At 35.0% G+C, this 21,189-nt stretch overlaps 2 protein-coding genes across 3 annotated transcripts; both read left to right on the top strand.

Moving 5' to 3' along the window:
- The first annotated feature begins 845 nt into the window (after positions 1-845).
- On the top strand, positions 846-6,848 carry LOC113499074 (putative inorganic phosphate cotransporter). Its single transcript, XM_026879414.1, has 11 exons — positions 846-988; positions 1,147-1,286; positions 1,527-1,706; positions 2,569-2,707; positions 3,585-3,799; positions 4,172-4,321; positions 4,603-4,747; positions 4,972-5,096; positions 5,335-5,457; positions 6,248-6,404; positions 6,741-6,848. Exons 1-11 carry the CDS (start codon positions 925-927, stop codon positions 6,818-6,820), a joined length of 1,518 nt encoding a protein of 505 aa, XP_026735215.1. The 5' UTR covers positions 846-924; the 3' UTR covers positions 6,821-6,848.
- Positions 6,849-13,192: 6,344 nt separating this feature from the next.
- LOC113499071 (putative inorganic phosphate cotransporter) lies at positions 13,193-20,127 on the top strand. 2 transcript variants are annotated; one of them, XM_026879411.1, is made up of 11 exons: positions 13,193-13,340; positions 14,413-14,630; positions 14,966-15,145; positions 15,909-16,047; positions 16,300-16,523; positions 16,845-16,994; positions 17,644-17,776; positions 17,902-18,020; positions 18,388-18,510; positions 18,758-18,887; positions 19,998-20,127. In XM_026879411.1, the coding sequence occupies exons 1-11, from the start codon at positions 13,229-13,231 to the stop codon at positions 20,075-20,077; spliced, it is 1,608 nt and encodes a 535-aa protein (XP_026735212.1). In that variant the 5' UTR covers positions 13,193-13,228; the 3' UTR covers positions 20,078-20,127. The 2 variants fall into 2 exon arrangements, with proteins under 2 accessions (XP_026735212.1, XP_026735213.1); XM_026879412.1 differs by lacking the exon at positions 13,193-13,340 and adding an exon at positions 13,396-14,053.
- Positions 20,128-21,189: the final 1,062 nt, after the last annotated feature.

Genomic DNA, 21,189 nt, shown 5'->3' with positions numbered 1-21,189 from the left:
GGTAGAATGATATAAGTAGCTTGAAAGCATTTATGTAAGCTCCTTTTAAGACAACTTTCAGACGTCTTTAAAAGCTCTTTTAACTTCTCCATAATGTGTTGTTCAAGACAAGTTTGCTGCCATTTATTTAATAAGAAACTGTACAATTGTCTCTCAAGAAAACTAACCTGAGGCTACATGGAGTATTCTCCTAAAAAGATAAAAGATACGTTTCATTAGTCTAATGTTGTTTGCTGTCTGAGAAGTTATATGCCTACCTTCAGGTATTGTTAGGTTTCAACTGTTGAATAAGAAAAGATTCAACGGATGCGTAGACTTGTCATACTATTACATTCAATATAGTTGTGTGGGGACGTTTTAAAAATGAATATTTTAAAACAGAATCTTTTTGGTTCTCTATAACTACCTCATTGACATTAAGAGATTATAAAAATACCCCAAAATGTATTCTTACCAAGCAAAAGGATTTATTTTATTTGTTGATCTTTTTTTATAAGACTTCACGCTCTCTCCAGCCAGCTTATAATTTTCCTCTACCTGGTTCTTGAACAATACGTCATACGTATCATTTATCTATCACGTCTGCCATTAAATTACAAGTCAAACACAATCTATTAAACAGTATACACTTGACATTCTGAATTGAAATCTCTTGCGTTTAACTCTCTCAGCCGAAAATGAACCTTAAGGAGACGTAGATATAATTGCTAATCCGTTGAGTATGTGCGGTCCGGACTAACTTTAAGAGATTGGTTTATTTGCTTAGAAAATCAGTTTTGTTTACTCTTAGTTAACAATTCATTGTTTTAGAAGTAGTGATGGTGATAACAAAGATAACGTGTTCGATGTCAACATATTTTTTTAAAACCAGCCAACGTGAGGCGTCTTTGTTAGTGAAATGTTGTTATTTTGTTTTTGATCAACATGGATGTTGAATTTTTGAGGTTTCAATTCCAAGATGGGTGTTATGGAGTTATTACTAAGACTGGTAAGTAAAACTATTGTATTGTATGTAACAAACTATATATCTTTAATATAAGACACTGATATTCCAGATAGTGATGCTACAAGTGAAGATACAAATTGCGAAGTTTCCATTTTAGAGGGAAAAAAGTTAATCTCTATTGTTGACCTAATTGTTGTCAGGGTTCAAGATTGGCATCAGACATGTACAGATGATGTACATGTTGGCGAGTTCGCTGGCTGTGGGCTTCATCAGAGGGAGTATGGGAGTAGCCGTCCTGGCGGTGAATGATCAGACACGGAGAAATGATACTTATATACAGGTAAGAGTTACCGGTAATTAAAATAGCTTATGAAAGACCTAAGGTGAATCAACTCAGCCTGTCCTCCGCTGGATAAAGTACTTCGCTTGGTCCTTCGTTATTTTCATACAGACATAAATAAAATATAGACACCCGATTTTTTTGGGATTATCTTTCTCTAGACCCTTTCAATCTTTTTTGGATTACCTTTATGTAGATCCTAGCCTGTCCCAAATCAAAACAATATCCTCCGTTTTCCAGATCCACAACTGGGATGGCAAGATCCAGGGAGCGGTTCTGTCATCATTTTTCTTTGGTTACGCTCTGATGCTGCTGCCATCCGAGCTGTACTTCAAGAAGATCGGAGGGAAGTTGCTGACGACGACCATCTTCCTCGTCAATGGAGCTCTGTGTGTTGCTATGCCAACTATTATCAACAAGGTGACACGCAAACCTACTTACATTCTTAACCCGAACCCAAAATTGGGCAACCCTTCTTTTAAGGTAGGAGGAGTTCCATCTTAGAATGGCAAATATTCGGGAGAGTCTCTTGAGAGAAAATGTAGTTTCCTATTTTGTACACAAAACACGTAGTGAATGGCGCGTTCGGCTTCTGCATAACACAAAACGTATGTGATTCATAAAATAGTATTGGTGTATCTGTGACCAAACATTATTTTAGGATTTTATTTTTAGACTGCTAAATATAATACTTACATATAAAGTAAATGAAGTATTTGTTAAAAAATTGAATATTCAAAGGAGACGTGACGAATTAATAAAAATGCATTCAGTATTTTTAATTATTGTTTATACACCACGGAAACACAAAATCGGGATAAAAACTAAATCCGTTCAAGGGTTTTTGTGTTTAAGAGGAACCAACATCTATACATCCATACATTTGAGTTTAAAAGTATTAGTGGCATTATTGACAAACTTCAAAAAAGTGGAGGTACTTCAAAACGTAAAAGTGGTTTTAATTTTACAACTATTATACCGAGATTACTGCTCCTCAGTGATTATAGATTATTTTTGTAATCTGCAGAATAGCTGCCAATTGGTCTTAACATAGTTTTTGAATTTCACTTTCCAAGATTAGTGAACCGGTCACTGGCACAGGCTTGTTTAGATTGATCTGGTTCTTGTTCTAAAGGCCAGTAAAGACTTTAGAAGAGACAATGACCCCCTAAGATTGTTCCGACGTTTTTTCTCATAGTAACCAGCCCAGAAAATGTCGACTACAGCTGACAGTTTAAAATATGGACATGTAAAGTGATGACGTCTAATTTTATATTTTCAGGGTGGTTGGGTGGCAGCGTGTAACGCCAAGCTGTTCATGGGCATGTCTCACGGATGCTTCAACACTGTGAACCAGACATTACTGGAGCGATGGCTGCCGCCCAGTGAGAGGAGGATATTCAACTATTTCGTTTATGGAGGTACAGAGTTGATGACTTGAAGACAATTTGCATTTTTTTTTTGCTACAATTCTACAGATTTAAGATAGTTTGTTACCCCACATACACATACCTCTTAACATTATACATACCAAATACCATCTGAACGGTTGTAAAATGTATCATGAACCCATTGTACCCATTTCATATTATTTATACAAAATTAATAATAAAAGGATAATTTACTCAACGGTTTATGATGAAAGAAAAAGCTTTTCTAAAGCTTTCATTACAGAAGTTAATTAATTGTAAGTTGAGTCTATGAACGCATTTTTCTGCCTTGCATAATTAATAACACATTAGCAAAATTTGCAAGGCAGTAATTAAAAAGAATATTGTACTTTACTGTCTTCAGACATTTTAATATTCATTAAGGAAACATTGTTTCAATAAATATATTTAATTCTCTAATGGCTCGCATAATTTTCACATTCCTAGGGGCTTAGATAATTTTTGGTTACATTTTGCAAAAATCTTTTATCTTTGTACTTTTGGTGAATACAAATTTCCATTTAACCTTTGTCGTTACAAACAGTGTTTTTTTCTTTGACTCTGCTGAAGACAGGAACATTTGAAGTCAAACTGTCGTAGGAGGCCTACTATCAGCTCCCGCAATAAGGCTCAGACCCTCTACAGTGGCTAGTTCCGTCATTAAATAAAACGACTTTTTTGACAAAGGTCTCCGGTTAATCCGAATGACTCTGAATCTAGTCGAGCTATTTTGACAAATATGCGTGCGTAAACCCGTATGAAATAATTATTTTATTGTAGTCCGCCTCAAAAACATAAAAACAGAATCTTCCCCGTAAAGATTTAAGGTAAATGATAAATGACAAACGATCTTGTTTTCATATTCCAGGCATACAAATAGGAATAATCCTAGCCTTACCTCTATCAGGGAAATTGACGACTGCGCCTTTAGGCTGGGAACTAGTGTACTACGTACTGGCGATGCTGGGACTGTCCATGGCGGTCATATCTGGAGCCTTAACGGCTAGCTCACCGGACCAACACCAGGCGATTGGTGACGCAGAGAAAGAATTCATTCAAGAGAATTTGAATTACTATCGCAAGGTAAATTGATGATTAGAAATCAGAAAAATTTAATGTTAGACTTATCAGACACTAAGGTAAATCCCATTACTTCTCCTATATTTTTTTCCTCTTTTAACTTTAGGATTCCGTACCCAAAGGGTAAAATCAGAACCCTATAACTAAAATTCAGAATTCTGTCCGACCATCTAGCCATCTGTCTGACACCAGGCTCATTAATTGTGATAGCATCATTTTTAGCATCATTAGTTTAATTTTGAGGATGAGCCAAGGTACAAACATGAATTGGGTCGGATGATCAATTTATTAGCACATTTTTTTATCAGCTTATTTGTACGGTAGATTTCTTGAATACATCGAGCATGAACTGAATTATTATTTTAATGATTTCAGAAGGAACTACAGCGGCCCTGGCGTGAGATTCTTCGATCGTCTCGCTTATGGGCTTTGGTCGGTGCTCATGCAGCCTGTAACGCTGTTTTCATTTTCTTCTTAGTTCATCTGCCAGCTTACCTGATGATGTACGGATTATCTCTAAAAGATGTAAATATTCTCATGTACTATTAATAGGTATAGTCTTTATTAAATAATCTTTCGGTAGCTCCAGGACTACTAGTGAAGCCCCCACGACACAAGGAAATACACTTGAATTTGTCTCACTGACTTAACAAAATCGGATGCTTTTTATTATTGTATTGGAAAATATTGGTTTCTTTCCTATTAGGAATTAAGGACGTGACTTCGTAAACTAATTTCTACATTTACAGAACATTTGCCACATGCCACATTTGACAGGCTTTCATTTATTAAATGATCTGTTTCAGAGTGCTTGGTATTCCATGTTCCCGTTCATAGCGATGTCGTTGTCATACCTCATCATCAGTCCAATCATTGACTGGGTTTATTCGATACAATACTTCAACTATATCTTTAATGCCAGTTTCTTCAGAAAAGTCATTAATGCATTGGGTGTGTATTTTGTGTTTATTTATTTATACTTAGGACCAACCATTAAATATTATAAATACCAGTTAGTAAATAAATACCAGAATTCATTGAGTTGTAGTAATGCAGATAAAATATAAATAGTCTTTTCTTGGTAATTCTCTGATATTTTCGACCGTGAAACGTATTTTTGTTTGAAGCTGTAATTTTTATTTCTGCAGGCTGTTTCAATAGTGTTAATTTTACAGGTGCATTTGGGATCGTAATGGGATTAACAATGATACCAAATTTACCGCTCGAATGGAGCAGGTCAATAATTGTGATACTCACAGCAATATTGGGGCTGCTAGGATTTCAATTTTGTGGATTACTGGTAACTTGCTTTGTTATTACTCCGGATTTGACGTTAGCAAAATGAAAATTTACGTGAATACACGATGTTTTCCTTTCCAAAGCTAATTGTACCCTTGCATCTATAAGTAGAATTGCAAAAATCATTTGAATTTGAAATAATGTCAATTTCATAACTTTACCTATGATCTAGATTTTTCTCGTGGCAGAGGAACTTAGGTTTGAATTATTATTTATCCCTTCCATCCTATTGTTTTCAGAGCACTTACAAAGACATGTCTGACAATTACTCCGGCACGTTAATGATGGTGTCTTGTACGGTGAGCAGTCTCGTGGGGACAGCAGTGCCCTTCGTGTCAGGGCTCATACTAGGTGATAACATGGTAGGTACCACTATCCTGTATTTGAAGAGCAAATGAAGTAAGATCTGAATGTAGATGATATGTTCCGATGTTACCTACGATGCAGTGACCGTTTAGCCCTTGGTTCTTGAACTGTAAAACATAACGCCTTTATTAAGTCGTGGTAGGTTTCTCAGTTTTTCGAAATCACACAATGATATCTTTTTTTACAGAACAAACATTTTTAAGCTCGCAAAGATTTTAATTGTTTTGACTTAAAGTGTTTACGTCTAGAGGCTAAACAAAAGATTCTAAATGTTTACCAAAATTTGATACAATTTAAATAAAGATTTGTTTTGTTTAATTTGTACCGAATGGTTGTCTCGAGTTTGTACCTACTTAGTTAAGTGTTTTATTCCATTCTTGGAATTACTTTAGAAAATAATTGAATTGTACAAAAATATCGTTTGTTGTAATAGACCTAAACTGTAGAACCTATTCCTTCTGATGACGGCAAAAAAGATGGAAAACTATTTTAGACTTATTGGTATACGAAACGCAAATGTGTCTAAATGGGTAGAAACACTTATATTTGTCTCTAACCCCTTTGTCCGTAATCAATTAATATTTAGGAGTTGTTTCTCATCATACATGGTTAGACCCAACTTCCGCTACTTTCAAACAACGAAATCTAGTCTCAAACTAAGCAAAGCTTGTATTATAATTACTAAACAATTTTTAAAAAGATAGTCAGAAAAAAAAACCACATAGAATATAAATAAAATATTTGTGACGACTTAAAGTTAAACTTATTTTCTTTTTGTTATTTCAGGCCGACCTGAGGCATTGGAGGGTTATAATGCTGACATTGTCTACTCTATATATAGTCAGTACCATTGTATACACTTCGTTTGGAAGCAACGAGAGGCAATATTGGGATCACGTTAATAACAGCAAGCGACAGATGGGGCATTTCAATAGTGCCATGGGTACGTAGCTCGGATATTAAGGGGATGAAGTTAACCCCTATAAAACCTCCAGAAATTACCATAAGTCTTCTATAAAAACTAGAGGACCTGGTTTGATTTTATGATAGCTTAACTATAACTGAATTACAATATGGCTTGAAAATAAGTCGAAACTTGGAAGATAATAAATTCATTTTGGTTATATTGATTCCGTGAATCATCATTTTCATTAAGCAAGATTATCGCTAACATTGTTAAAGCAAGACGGCGTGGCATTAAATTGCAGGTCTGTCTGCTGTCTCGCTTGCACACCGGCAAAGTAACGCTGAAGACATAATATAAGGTATTTTTTTCCAGATGCTCACCAAGTGCAATTAGAAGAATATGGTCACACAAATATGGGAGTAAAACACAACGAACTGGACACAGTACTCTGACAATTGAATTATTATATCATACTGCAATGTCAGTTGTTTTATTTTATCGATAAAAACTTTGAATTTGGAAAGTAGTACCAAAACGACTGGAAATAAACATCGCAGTGATCAATGCTCAAATCTTCCCTATAATGACATTCGTACACTGTGATTATTTTATACAGAACTAACTTATAAATGTAAAAACAGACCTTAACGATCAATAAAACCGCATCTTCCTCTATACCATGAGGAAAAAGTCCGCTGATACAGTATTAGGTACATGGATTTCAATTTAACCAAAAAATTTTGCTCAAAAATTCCTTGATGAATTTGCTCAAAAAAGATAAAACCTCGTACCTTAACAAACTAAACGCTTTGTATTCATATTTTGTGCTGTGGGTGAAGCAATTACCTGATTTCATTATCCAGGCATCCAGGAATAGACCGTATGGCGGGTATTTATGAGGTCCGCTCTCCGCTGCGAAGGTTATATTAATTACCGGTTGTTTAGGTTAGGCATCGTTAATGGATCCCTCGGAAACAAGACGTTTTCTGCATGTATTTTAATAAACAACCTGTTGCTGAAAAGTGGCCGGTAAAAATTTCATACAGTAGCTTTTTAAGGGAAAATAATAAATTGATGATACTGGCGAAAGATAGAAGCTATTTAAAGATGAAAGGTTCAGCAGACAAGATTGAACATAATACTGAAGGTGTAGGGATGACGATGTACGGAATAAATACATAAAAATCTATTCAAGTTAGGCTACTTAGTAGCACTTTTTAATTTTAAAGAAATATATTTAGCCAGACTAAAGTGGTAGTGGGCTGGTCACGACGCGCGAATGCAGCCTGACCGTTGGGCAAAAATCGCCACTCACTAGACGCCGGAGGAAGGACATCGTCGACGAGGTCGTCCTCGACGAAGGTGGTGCGACGATCTAGTCAAATACGCGGGGCGCACGTGGCCGGAACTTGCACAGAATAGATAGGTGTGGAAGAGAAAGGAGGAGGCTAATGGGATCAAAAGCAGGCTATATATATAAAAAAAATATTGAGAAAACCCCGTATCACCTTCCCTTCACCGCTTTCAAGTGCTCTTGCTATGAAAAAGGGATAGCACAACAAACTCCCCAGCACGCCGTCTCTTTTTTCAATATGATACAAAATTAATACATGAATCAAAAAATGCCGAAGAAATCAATCAGTCAAAGAAATGCTGCAAAATAAGTCAGTCCTTAAGGATGTTGAAGTATGATTCACTTCTTTTTGACGACCTCCGTGGTCGAGTGGCGTACGCACCGGTTTCAAGGTGTCGCTAGCTCTGAGGTCCCGGGTTCGATCCCCGGTCGAGTCAATGTAAAAATTCACATTTCTACATTGTCTCGGGTCTGGGTGTTTGTGGTACCTTCGTTGTATCTGAATTCCATAACACAAGTGCTTTAGCAACTTACTTTGGGTTCAGAACAATGTATGTGATGTTGTCCGCATTTATTTAATAGGCTTAGTAAACTACAGACTAAAAATAGCAGTAGATACAGCAAGTCACCAGTCACCATATTAAATGAATTAAATGAATGAAGAAATCTTTGTTCTTATTCATGACAACGCTTACAAACTTTACAGTATGATATACGGACATAGTTTTTGCCTATTTAATTAACCGACTTCAAAAAAAGGAGGAGGTTCTCAATTCGACTATATTTTTTTCTTTTTTATGTTTGTTACCTCGTTACTTGCGATTGGGTAAACCGATTTTCATGATTCTTTTTTTATTTGAAAGCTTGTGCTTCCCGTGTGGTCCCATTATCACCATTTCAATATCTGATGATGGGATCTTGTAGAAATCGGAAGAACTCTTCAATAAATAACAGCAGATTAACCGCAATTGTTGCTATAGCATATCTAAGCATTGTTTACGCCATCACACAACATATTATCACGCCTGTACTCACTACAAAGGTTATATTTGGAAAAAAAATAATGTTCAAGGGCACTTACAAAGTTTTACAAAAAACGCAATACTGAAACTAATTTGAAGTCGGTTTTTTTTGCGAAAATGGAATTATAGTTTAATTTATCATCAAAAAAATCATTTAAGTGTAGTTGCACTTGACCTCTAGATAACGCTTTAGTTTATCCTGGTTGATTAAGGTATGTCTGGTTTACAATTGGTTTAATAACTAAATTTGAATTATGTCCTTTTTAAGACAAGAAGAAAAACAGGCATGTTTTAAGTCTGACATGTTTGTCTTTATGTCCTTCTGTCTATCTGTGGCATCGTAACTCGATAACGGATTGAGCGATTTCGATTTAGTTTGTTTAACATTGAATGTAATATATGCGAGTGTAGTTAGACATCTTTGGTAAAAATCGGTTGAGCCATTTCAAAGTTGTGGGAGGTGTAGGGTTTGACATTCGGTTTTTAATTTTATATTGTTATTATTTTTACAGAAGCCTTCGATACAGAAACTTTATCACATTAATTAGTCGTAGTAAAACCCAAACATATTGTACTTAATTTCCTAGTACCAACAATAATACTTATTAATAAAAGTATATTGACTTCGTCCTTAATTTTACCATCCGATTCGGCAGAAGCTTTATTTAATCCTGGACACTCGTTGCTGTTAAATGAAAAAGGACTTTATAGGGAGGTATCACGGTGGTATTTGATATAAGGTTTCCGTTGGACTCTGATAAGGTCAATATTTTGCGAAGGGCCGCGTACTGTCCTCAGGGATTCGCTATTTAATCCCCAATAAAGTCAAGATCGACATCGTTGATGACATTAGGAACCGAGTATCGGTAACTATATTAGATATATTATTTTTCATGATATCCCGTCATAGAAAATCTAGTAAAAATAAAATACAACACAAAAATGGTTTGTGTATTCCATTGTGGGTACTTTAACTTTAACTGTAATCGAACATTTCCAAAATGTTGGTATAAGCACTATTAATTGCAAGAAAGTACTCTAGATACGATTTTTTATACGATCGAACTCATCATGGTAGTTAATACTTCACTGTTCATATTCGCTCGTAGAGTTTAGTACCCAGTAGGGAAAAGATGGAATCCTGCTGCTGTCTGTCACCAAATTGTAAATTTATAAATTTGTTCAATTTCTTAAAAAAGCCCAACTGAACAGTTTTTATCTGAGTTTTGAGCCAGACGTGTTTTCACACCCAAGACTAAAATACATCACAGAATAAACATACGAGATACATGTTTTTATTGTTTGTTTTTATTCGCATTGCGTCTTTCGACGCTACCTGATAAGAGCTATCTATTACGAAGTTTGATTGTGAGTCACGCGATAAGAAAGATAAGGAACTGATCACTTATTTAACGTTTACATTATTATATATTTCCTGATGAAAAGTTAAGAGCAAGTTTGAAAACAATTAACGAAATAGTTTCTTTATTATACTATTGATGCGACATAATGACATCAGTTTGAGACCCTAATTTTGTAAAACATTGAGCCAATCTTTTACAATGACGTGTCTATTTACGGGATTTTTTGAATGGGACAAGGCCGCATCACATGCCCATCACGACAACTCGTGCAAATCAAGATAAACATTGATAACCAACGAAAACCGCCTAACACTTAAGCCTGGTGTCTACCATTGTAAAGATTTACTGTCTTGGAAACGTCATTGAAATGAATCAGAAGCAGTAAATATTAGGGTTAGGAAAAATATTTGTCCTTTTTTATTTTTGAGTACTTCTTCCTTTATGAATGTCACATTCCGAGTTCTACATTGAGACAGCTACAGAAATTAGTGGGCGAAGCATTAAGTATCACTACTAATCAGATTGACCCATTAGTTGTGCCGTATCTTTATAATGTATCTGTTCTATGTCCAGACATTTTGATTTAAAGCGTAATTTCATTTGGTCCCGTATAGTTACAAGCTCAATCTGACAGCTTAAAGCGTTTGTCATCATCTTCATCAGCCCATATGCGTCCACTGATGGACATAGGCCTTCCCAATTTCACGCGTTGACAAAACTTTTAATTATTAAATAATCAATATTATTGTTATACATAATAAGTTTTTAAGACAAAAGTATTTCAAAACTGAATGGGAATTCTTCAAAGAAGCAGACAATGTCATACGATAGCTCCCAATTTAAGTCATCACTCCAATATTTAGCGATTAGATGTTATTCGAGTTAAAACTTATAAAGTATTGATAAAGATCTCGTTAGCCTGGCACAATTCTATCCGCTATCTTCCACACTCAAAGCGTACCAATAAGCATTTTACGGACCTTGCCAACGCCCACCAATCTGATTGCTGTTATGTTTTTGAATTCACGATCTACGCATCTAGTATATACTCTATTAAATTTCAATAGTGTAGTTGCCACGGCCAAAAAGGTCTTCGCGCTATGCGCTTCATTATTGTTACTAAAAAAGGTCTACCACAGTAACGGATTTAATAAAATCCTTCTTTCGCGGAAGGTTTCAAGAACATTGAAGCCACAGGCACAAAGACACCGAGACTCATCAAAGCTTGTACTACGCGGGAATCAAACGAGCGACGCGTGCATTGAAATTAATTTACATACATATGTAGGTGCGCAGCGGGCCTATCACCATCTTTTTTAATATAATGTTGTTACTGTTATGGAGGTAAGAGGATGCCACACCAGTATAAAGCTGCTGTGCGATGATTTTAGAAAATGAACATCAAAAAATAAGTCAATTAAATAATTTAAGTTATTAATATTACATATTGAGTATCTATATTTAATCTTTAATCATAGTACAACCTTTTTGCATCGCGTTTAAACATGAAAAGCAAATATTTATTGTTTGTTCAATTCTTCTGCATTGCTTTCAAGCTTCTTTTTAAAGTAGAATAATTATTGTGTAATAAGTATTTTTCCATGATTTTGTTTGTTTTTAAGAACGCGCTGATGTATCTAATAAAATAAACATTCTTCAGATATTTGCTACTCCTTGTTTGTCGAAGTTATATAAATTATTTTACATAGTGAACTATACGTGTTTAATTAATTATCAACATTCCTAGTCTCTTTGTTACCATCAAGTTACATTAAAGAAAAAAATATAAGGATAATAAAAAATGTGGTGTAAAAAAATATATTTAAAATCGGTGCTAGGATAACATAAGTTATATGGAAATAAATAATAAAGAATAATAAAAACAGGTTTTATGTAACTACAAAAACAAAATTGTACAAAATGCCCGTCTGAATACATTACTGTACGCTGGCACTTGTGAGAATATCACCGGCGTACCTGAAGATATGCCTACCTTTCGAACTAATATTAGTTAGTTCTGGAAGAGAAACATCGCTGTAAATCGTGTTGGGCACTGTTGAATGCTGCCACAACTGCGATCATGTCATTTTGAGGGGTGGCTGCCGCCATATGCTACTGGATACGATTAGTATTATAGCACAAGAGAAGAATTAAAAATTATTCAACATAACTATAACGTCAATTTGATTTTCGATCTAAATGAACGCGTTAAACCAATTTTAAAATTGTATAATTTCGTAAAAAAGACGTGGCCAAGCTTGTCTCGGCCCTTAGACCGGAGTGAAATCTGTTACTCATATTCGGGTTATGGGCTGAAATGTCACATTTAATTTGCAAACTTTAGGTTCTGTTTCATTAATTTCAAAATTCGATTAAAGAGCACATTTATATCTATTTATGGATGTTGGGCCAACTGTTACCTGTTACTGTTTTTGTGTCTTTTTATGTCTTTTTGGCCCGTTTAATTTCTTCAATAGCGCTGGGGCGCCGGACCCCACTTAATCACCGCCTCAGCTCAAGACTATTGGGAGGAATGCAGTTAAAATACTTAAAAAAAATATTCGTCGCAAGTTAGGTCTTTTTGTACCTGATTGTATTCGACTTATAATTAATTATTTTTATTTAAGTTTTTTTTTATCACGTTGTTGCTAATATTGCTCACTCTTGACTCAAGGTCAACTTGGCGGAAGTTTATTTGTGGCTTAAATTAAGAAAATAAGCTAGAATACACGTGTGTAATATATCTACGGTTCCTTAGCAATTTTAATTATATTTTTCAAAATGATGTTCTTTTCTGTTGAGATGATTATAATATTGCTTTTGAACCGAAAGTCCTTTTGGGTCCATATTTTCTATAGGATTTCGAATGTTTCTTTTTAGACTAAACACACCAATCTCACCAGACGGATTCAGTCTATGTCATCTAATTCAAGGTCGCCCTGTCGTCAACTACTCTCGTCTAGACAGCTTCAGAAACACTTCAGGTATTTGAAAAGCTTATCTACGGTAAGATGTCACACGCAATAAATTTCCTATCTCCTTAATCAAAATTCCAAAACAAGTAGAATAGCGCAAACATTGTTAAATAGTAAGCAAATTTATAGATATAGGAATAAATATATGTTGAGTAAACGAGGCTATCAGAGGCTGTTGGTGGATGCCTCATTGATAACAACCATGGCTGACGAGAAGGTAGTGTACAAAGTTGTTGCCACTGACGAGAATCATGAAGGTAAGAGATTTCATTATATACTATCTAATAAGCTTTACCGTAAAAGTTCGTCTTTATTTTCTTCTTATTCTAAGATATTGGTCGTGCGTACCAGGTGTTTTTCGCTAAAACAACTTCAATTAATTATTTTGGAACTGTCCCATTTTTCGGCAAAACATTCTTCAATTAAGTCCAGGTTGCACTAATTCCTTTTAACATGATCAACCATCATCACCATCATCACCATCATCTCAGCAGGGTTCGTTAACGATTTTTGATTGTATTCTAATTTTAAATTCACTACCACCTGTGCTTATCACGTGATTATCACTCCGAAATAAATTACAGTAAATATATTCGAATATTACTATTTAAAAAATTGATTTTCGACACGAATTGACAAGACTGCTTCAGATTTTTTCGTTCTGATTCTTGTTTAGTATTTATGGCGTCATGCAAACACAGCTCGTTACTATAGTAAACAATTTTTATATATTTCTGTTATCCTCCAACAGCTGTTTCCTTTGCTATTATCGTGTGATGTAAATAATGATATGTGCTGATCCCTAACCTATGTAATAATAACGGATAAGCGCCTTAATGCTTTCCTTATACATAGTTCCTGTCCTGTCAATGCAGTGTGAGTTATTGAATAACAAGTCAAGTAAACACGTGTTTTTTTCTGTCAATTTAACTTTTTAGATGCATACGAAATAGTATTTAAATTATATAAGGTAACGAACGTATAATCAGGAGACGCCTAAGATACAGCCTAGTGCTTGAGGTGCTAGAACCTAAAGTTTTTACAGTCAAAGTATTTGTCAAAATTAATCTAATTATGTTGAGTGGTTGGTGAATTAGTGTGCATTGAAGAATTATGATTGTTTTGGTTGCAAGGTCGTTAATATAAAAACATGCGTCTATCCTTGTTCAGTTTTGTTTTATTTGTGATACACGTATTTTGAACCACGTGAAGTTGAGCATGACGAGTTTCTTGCCAGTTGTTTAGCCACAGAACAAAATATCTAAAGGACTTCCTCACAAGCAAGGCCTAACACTTCACTGTCATAAAAACCCTTTATTATTGTTTCAGAACCACACAAACCTCAAAATGGGCCAAAGTTTTTTGGCGTGCGTCACGTACAAATCCTCTTACTCTTCATCAGCTTAACGGTAATGTACACGATCAGGTCACAGCTAAGCGTCCTTATGGTGGCCATGATCCAGCCCCCCGGATGCAAGGAAAACGGAACAGATTCCAATGAAACTGCTTGTAATAGGTCGAACCTGAGCAAGTGGGATATCTATCGCGTGAGTATTATTTGGTTAATGATAATATTATAAATAGAAATTGTGTACTCGAAATACATGTGCGTTTGATAACACTTGTTGTAGATGACTTGTTTGGATTTATTGAATTTGAATGTCAGTCGAAATATTTTCAAAAAATATCTATCTATTGAAAATTCGACGAGATGATTGAAATTTATTTAGACGCGATAACTTATCGAAAAAAAAGTTCTTTTTAACATCTTCGTATTCTTTATTCAAGTGTATAAGATTTTTTTTGGCAATTGATTTCTCCCTATGGTTAACCAGAGGCACATGTATTAATTCTTCTCTTTCTTTTATCTTTTTGTTTGTAGTCTTACGACTGGAACAAATCCACTCAAGAGATGATCACATTCGCCTTCTTCGTGGGCTATACCTCCATGACCCTCCCTATGGGTATCGCCGCGCAGAGGTTCGGAGGCAAAGGTCCAATCATGCTGGCTCTAGCAGTTAACGGAGTAGTGTCCATTTTTACACCCTGGATACCGTTAGTGGTAAGTGTCGTATTTTGTTCATTTATTTATTTATGTACACACAAGCTTACAGAGGACACAACGTTCTAACAGTAATGTACAAAGGTACTGCAAATTGCTTCCGGCAGACCAGCCTGATCAGCCAGATAATAGAAAATATTTATTAAAGCACGTATTGAAGAGAAAATATCCGGATCCGTAATTAAGTAAATAATAAAGCTTAAAGACTCCATTTTGCTTTTGTTGGTTTAAATTATGTAAAGACAGTTTGCAATAGTCTATATTAAAATATATCGTTTGTAAAAAAATGCGCGAATATTTAATTAATACGAGCTTTTGCTAGCGCAGCTTGCGAATATCGAGTTAAAAACTGAAATCTGATAAAATCGGTTGAACAGTTTTGCCGCTAAAGCGGTACTGACTAATACTGACTAATTTATATACCGACAAACAAATACGGCCAGCATTCAACAACTACACGTTATCAACAAATACGAGTTACTATTGCGGTATTCGATAACAAAATATGCTTCACACCAAGCATAATTCAGGTATACTAAATACAAATTCCTACACATCATCAACAAAACAACTGTACGCAATTCGAATCAATCCCAGTTGCTATTCGGTAACAAAATACGCTTCACACCCAGCATACTCGTAGCTCGGATATTCTAATACAAATTCCGACATATCATTGAAAATGCTGGCACTCTATAAATCGAATTCTATCAACAGTTATTGCTGAATGTACTATTTTCACACTTCACTTCACATTTTCCAGGGAGGTTGGATCGCCATGTCTGCTAGCAGATTACTCCAGGGTATGACGCAAGCAGCTATGTACCCGAGCATCCACACGTTGTTGGCTAAGTGGGTGCCTCTAAGTGAAAGAGGAAGACTTAGCACTTACGTGTATACCGGTGAGTCTTAAAAGGATACTTAATACCAAGAAAGTATATGGTGCAAAAAAGTCGATTAATTTTAAGTAACATAATGTTAACTAAAACGCATTTAGGATTATTTGAAAACCAAAATTTCGGATGTTGTAAATAGGAAAAATCTATTCACAACACGATCGCTACCTAATTATCTTTTTTTTTTGTGGAAAACAAGAATTCCTTTGTCTTCTTATTAAAATATTGTCCCAGACATAAACAGTTTCTTCTTTACAGGATCTCAAGCCGGTACCATAATAGCCTTCCAACTGTCAGGGCTATTCGCTGGAAGTCCAATGTTAGGCTGGCCCGTGTCCTTCTGGGTATTCGGGGCGCTGAGCTTGATCTGCTGCTTCCTTCTCGGTTGGCTGGGAGTCGGCAGTCCCCACGAGCATCCCACCATCTCGGCGGAGGAGATGGCATTCATATTGCATGATGGGGCTGTAGATGTGATTCCCAAGGTAGGCGTACTCTTAATTGTCAACATATAATTCAAATTTATTTACAAGCAAGAAATAATTGATAGGTATTTTATACAGCAAGGCTGCAGCAATTTGGTATGTTAGAAGAACTTTCCTGATGCAGATTCATAATTATTTATTTAAAGGGTAACTCACTCGTATTAATCGGGATGGCCTGACAAGTTTTGGAACCAACCGGAGTCCTAAATCATTTGGCGTGAATCGATGGCAGTCGAGCGATTCCTAAAAATATCTTCAAATCAACTAAATAACACCCAAATGCTCTGCTTCTGTTACATAATTTTGATTTTGTCTGTTTAGAAACGCAAAACTCCATGGCGTCATATCCTGACGTGTAAAGCGGTGTGGGGCCTGGTGGCGTCACACGCGGGCAGTGCCATCGGGTACCTGCTCATCCTGACCGAGATACCGCTCTACATGAACCACATTCTTGGAGTGGACCTGAAGAGGGTATGTTTTCTTTGATTTATAATACCTAGCCTATGTACGCCTCACTAATAGGCACATGCCTTTTTCCGCATGTGGAAATTTTTTGAGCATTGATCACCACTCATTGCAGGTTTTCAATTAGAGTATTTCAACTCCCAAATAATATAAAATATTAAAAACTCTGACCTTTTTTGACCACCTTTCAAAGCTTTAAATATGATGTCATTGATCAGATTGAAATGAAACAAAGTCTAATTTGATTTCTATACCTTCCTAAAACGTATGCTCTTTCAATGTCATTGGCCTTTCCACAACAAGACTCTATTTTACAATTATCTTAGATCATGTTTCCTCAGAGATAATAACACTATGATATGAAGGTTAAAGATCATTATGAACACGAGATGTATAACACTAACTATGCAAATAGTCTCTTTTATTAGTTGGTTCTTGGCACAAAAGCCTAATTCGAGTCTGTGTACTAGATTAAATTATTTGTTTTTATGACTGAAAAAAAAGAGCTACCTCGTAAGAGATTTTGTTGACTGTTTTTTTATTTAACGTCATCAAGTTTGACTCAATATTTATATAAAGTCAAAAGTAAAACAATTTTATAATTCAACATAAGTTGAAACAATTTTATTTTATTTAACTTTCTTAAACTTTCCAGAATGGATTATATTCGTCGCTGCCGTACATAGCACTATATTTCATGGCGATTGCTTTTGGAAACCTCGCGGACTTCTTAGCCAATAGAAAACTTATGTCTGTAGTCAATATAAGAAGGACAGCAAATAGTATAGGTATGTATTTTCAAATGTTATCTTTACTTGTATCATTATCATTATGAACGTTGTCATCTCTTTATAAGGGCCTACCTTCCTTTTATTAGTATTAACTTTAATACTTGTGTTGTTAATCTTTTCAGCGATGGTGCTATCAGGATTATTCTTATTAGCATTCAGCTGTGTGTACAGTACGGCGTTAGCTGTGATACTACTTATTATATCACTTGGTCTGCATGCCGGGGTACATGTGGGATTCCATGTAAGTTTTAATAGTGTTTTTTTATATCTGCTTTTTTAAACTACTCTCATATTACGAAATATGAGAGTTGTTAGTTATAACATTGTTAGTTATAGGTCCTTATGTTAATTATGTTACACAACGACGCTTTAACTCTGTCCAGTCGTTTCGGATGGTCGTCTCATTAGGATATGAAAGTAAATATATGTTTCTGCACTATAATGTATCGTGCACAGCTGATTGTGTTTTTCTGATACTATCTGCCACGGCAATTCCGGTCAGGCCTTTACCAAAAATATTTGTAGAAAATGCATAGGTTTTTACAATTTCACCAAATTGTAACTTATTGTTATTGTGTGCATCTGTACAATACAATTATCTGTTTTAGATAAACCAAATAGACTTGGCCCCGAACTTCGCTGGCCCCATAATGGCGCTTGGCAATATGATCGCCAACCTCACTGGGTTACTTGCTCCGGTGATCGTCTCCAACATCGTGATGGACGACGTGGTAAGTTCTGCCAAGAATCCCAGTTTTATGGCCGTGATCTATTGAGAGCATCAATAACTAGAAGTGATGGGAGTTTTAGACTAGATGCGACACTTAGGTAGTAGTTTTCCATTATTTGTGTGACCTCAACTACTAGGAAAAATTAAAATGGTTAAATTTTAGTGTCCAAAATCTAAATCTAACCAGATGGCTCTCGATTGTTGTGATTTATATAACTTTGACAAATATATATTTATTTACGTTTCAGACGAATCATCGAAAATGGCAGTACGTTTTCATAATAATCGTAGCCTTCATGATTGTTACGAATACTATTTTCGTGGTGTTTGCAAAGGGAACCGTTCAGCCGTGGAACTTTTATGGCGAAGAAGAAAATGGTAAAGATAATACAATACATTAACTCATATGACAAAGAGGTAACAAAAATATTTTTTGCCCAACTTTTTTTCTTCTATTCATACATGGCAACATTAAATTCACATTAACTTACATTTGGTGGTTTGTTCCGATTCAATTCAAATTTGAATCGAAAAACCAAATAGAAAATTTAGTTATAACATCGTTTGTAATTAGAGTATAGGATTTATGCGAGATCTTTAAGATACAAGCAAACAAACGCTATATACGTCGACAATACGAACGGGGACACATAGATCTTTCCTGTGACTTACAACAATACAAAAAATGCACGCAGACGATCTACTTCGTCCAAACGTGGTTCTGAACTGAACTCTTCTTAACGTGGTGGAGAGACGGTTCAATATTCATATGCATAAAATTTACATTTTGACCTCAACAAAAAGTGTATATTTTTTGACATAGTCCTGCAATACGTACTTGCCTATATTACTAAAACCAACTTGGAACTTTATTTACAGCAACATTGAATTGAACTTCTGTCTTAACTTTGTATAATGGCCGGCCTGTTTGTGGACGACTGCAGCTTGACGTTGCCGTTGCTCAACGTTTATTGGACCACACGCCTATAGTACTGTAGTTCAGAGGCCATGTGTTTTACGTAATTGCTTTGTCTGTCCAACAAGGACCATTGGTCCTCTCCATTATATTGTTCACTGGAATTTATTTCATAGTCACGTCGCGTTACTTACACCGTGCAATAGGCTAGGAACAAGCTATGTCTCGTTGCTTCTGTCAAGGAAACATCTAAATCTAGACAGGAACTGACCACAATTATGGAACAAATACTGGTCAAAAATTAATGAATGATATGAATTAAGCTTATTGAAAAATGTGGTTTAATACTTTGTTTTCGATGAACTACTTCGTTGGAAAGCTAAAATGCAATTATGACATAAGCCACAAATTTAATTTGCGTCGCTATTGGATTGGTCATCGAATTAATGACGTAATCCTTTCAGCCACTTGTAACTTTGAGATCTCGTGTAGAATACATTAAAATTGTCTCATTAGTACATATTATAATAACCCTTTACCTTATAAAGTACTACATGAAGGTGTGTTTCCAGACGCTGATGAAAAGGAGATGACTGACAAAAATAACAAGGGACTGAACAAAAAGAACAGTTTGCAAAATGTGATACGATAATAACGTCTAAATTTAATGTAAATTAAGCTAAGATAAACAATTATAAGCATGATGGTGTTTTATTTTTACATTACATAATATATTTGTTTAATTCAGAAATACATAGTTTTATCGCAATATTTATGAACTGATAAGTAGTACCGTTTTAGAAAAACTTGCAAAACCTAAAACAATGAAGTGTTTGACCGAGCCAACAGTGCTGCATTTTGTAATCGCTATTTGAAGAAAGTCCCGTGCCCAGTACTGCGAAATATTTAATTTGACATATGTACATACAAATATTACTAAATAAAAAATCATTATTAAAAAATTCATCATAGAAAAGTATTATTCAAATAGTTCATCATTCATTGTCAATGAATCTACGGATGTTATCCTGAAAAACTTTGGCTGAAATTGATCACCAATGATTTCTAGTCCACTGAATGTTTATCAACAGAAAGTTTTAAAGAAAATTTACAGATTTACCAACAAATAAACATAATAAACGGTGTTTGTTAAAACGATATGTTACCAAGCGCTAACAATGTTTAAATCACTACAATGTATTGAACTGACAAGCCAAAGTCACATCATCTGTCAAAAAAAATACATTGTATTAACTTATCTAGGCTATCAGTTTTCATTTAAAATGGAAGAAGAGATTTTACTTGAAATTTGTGTTCTTTTTCGTACAGTCACTGATTTCTTCTGTACATTTAAAAATGCAAAACTACCACTCATCTAGGCGATGTATTTTTATAAATATGAAAAGCAATGTCTTTCGTATTTTATGACGGTGTCTTAATTAATAATTATTAAAGACACCAATTATATTTATTTCCAATAATGTTAGGTGATTAAATGCAATTATTTATTTTGCTTCTGTCACGAATCATTGTTAATTAATTAATTGACATCTTTTATAGTTGCCTTGGAGTATTTTATTTGCTTAGTTTTATTGTGAATGAAAAATACGATGTAATCCAATGTTTACAAAACTTGTGATCATCAAAATGAAATGAAATATAATTAATTATAAATAAATAAAAACGTTCCTGCATAGATTACCTTATGGTGTGTTTTTTTTGTCAAACCATTCCTATTTGGGAAAGGCCCTGCAGTCTGGCTAT

This window comes from Trichoplusia ni, chromosome 11, assembly GCF_003590095.1.
Source record: "Trichoplusia ni isolate ovarian cell line Hi5 chromosome 11, tn1, whole genome shotgun sequence".
NCBI classification, from domain to species: domain Eukaryota; kingdom Metazoa; phylum Arthropoda; class Insecta; order Lepidoptera; family Noctuidae; genus Trichoplusia; species Trichoplusia ni.
This window is presented reverse-complemented; position numbering and strand designations above follow the sequence as displayed.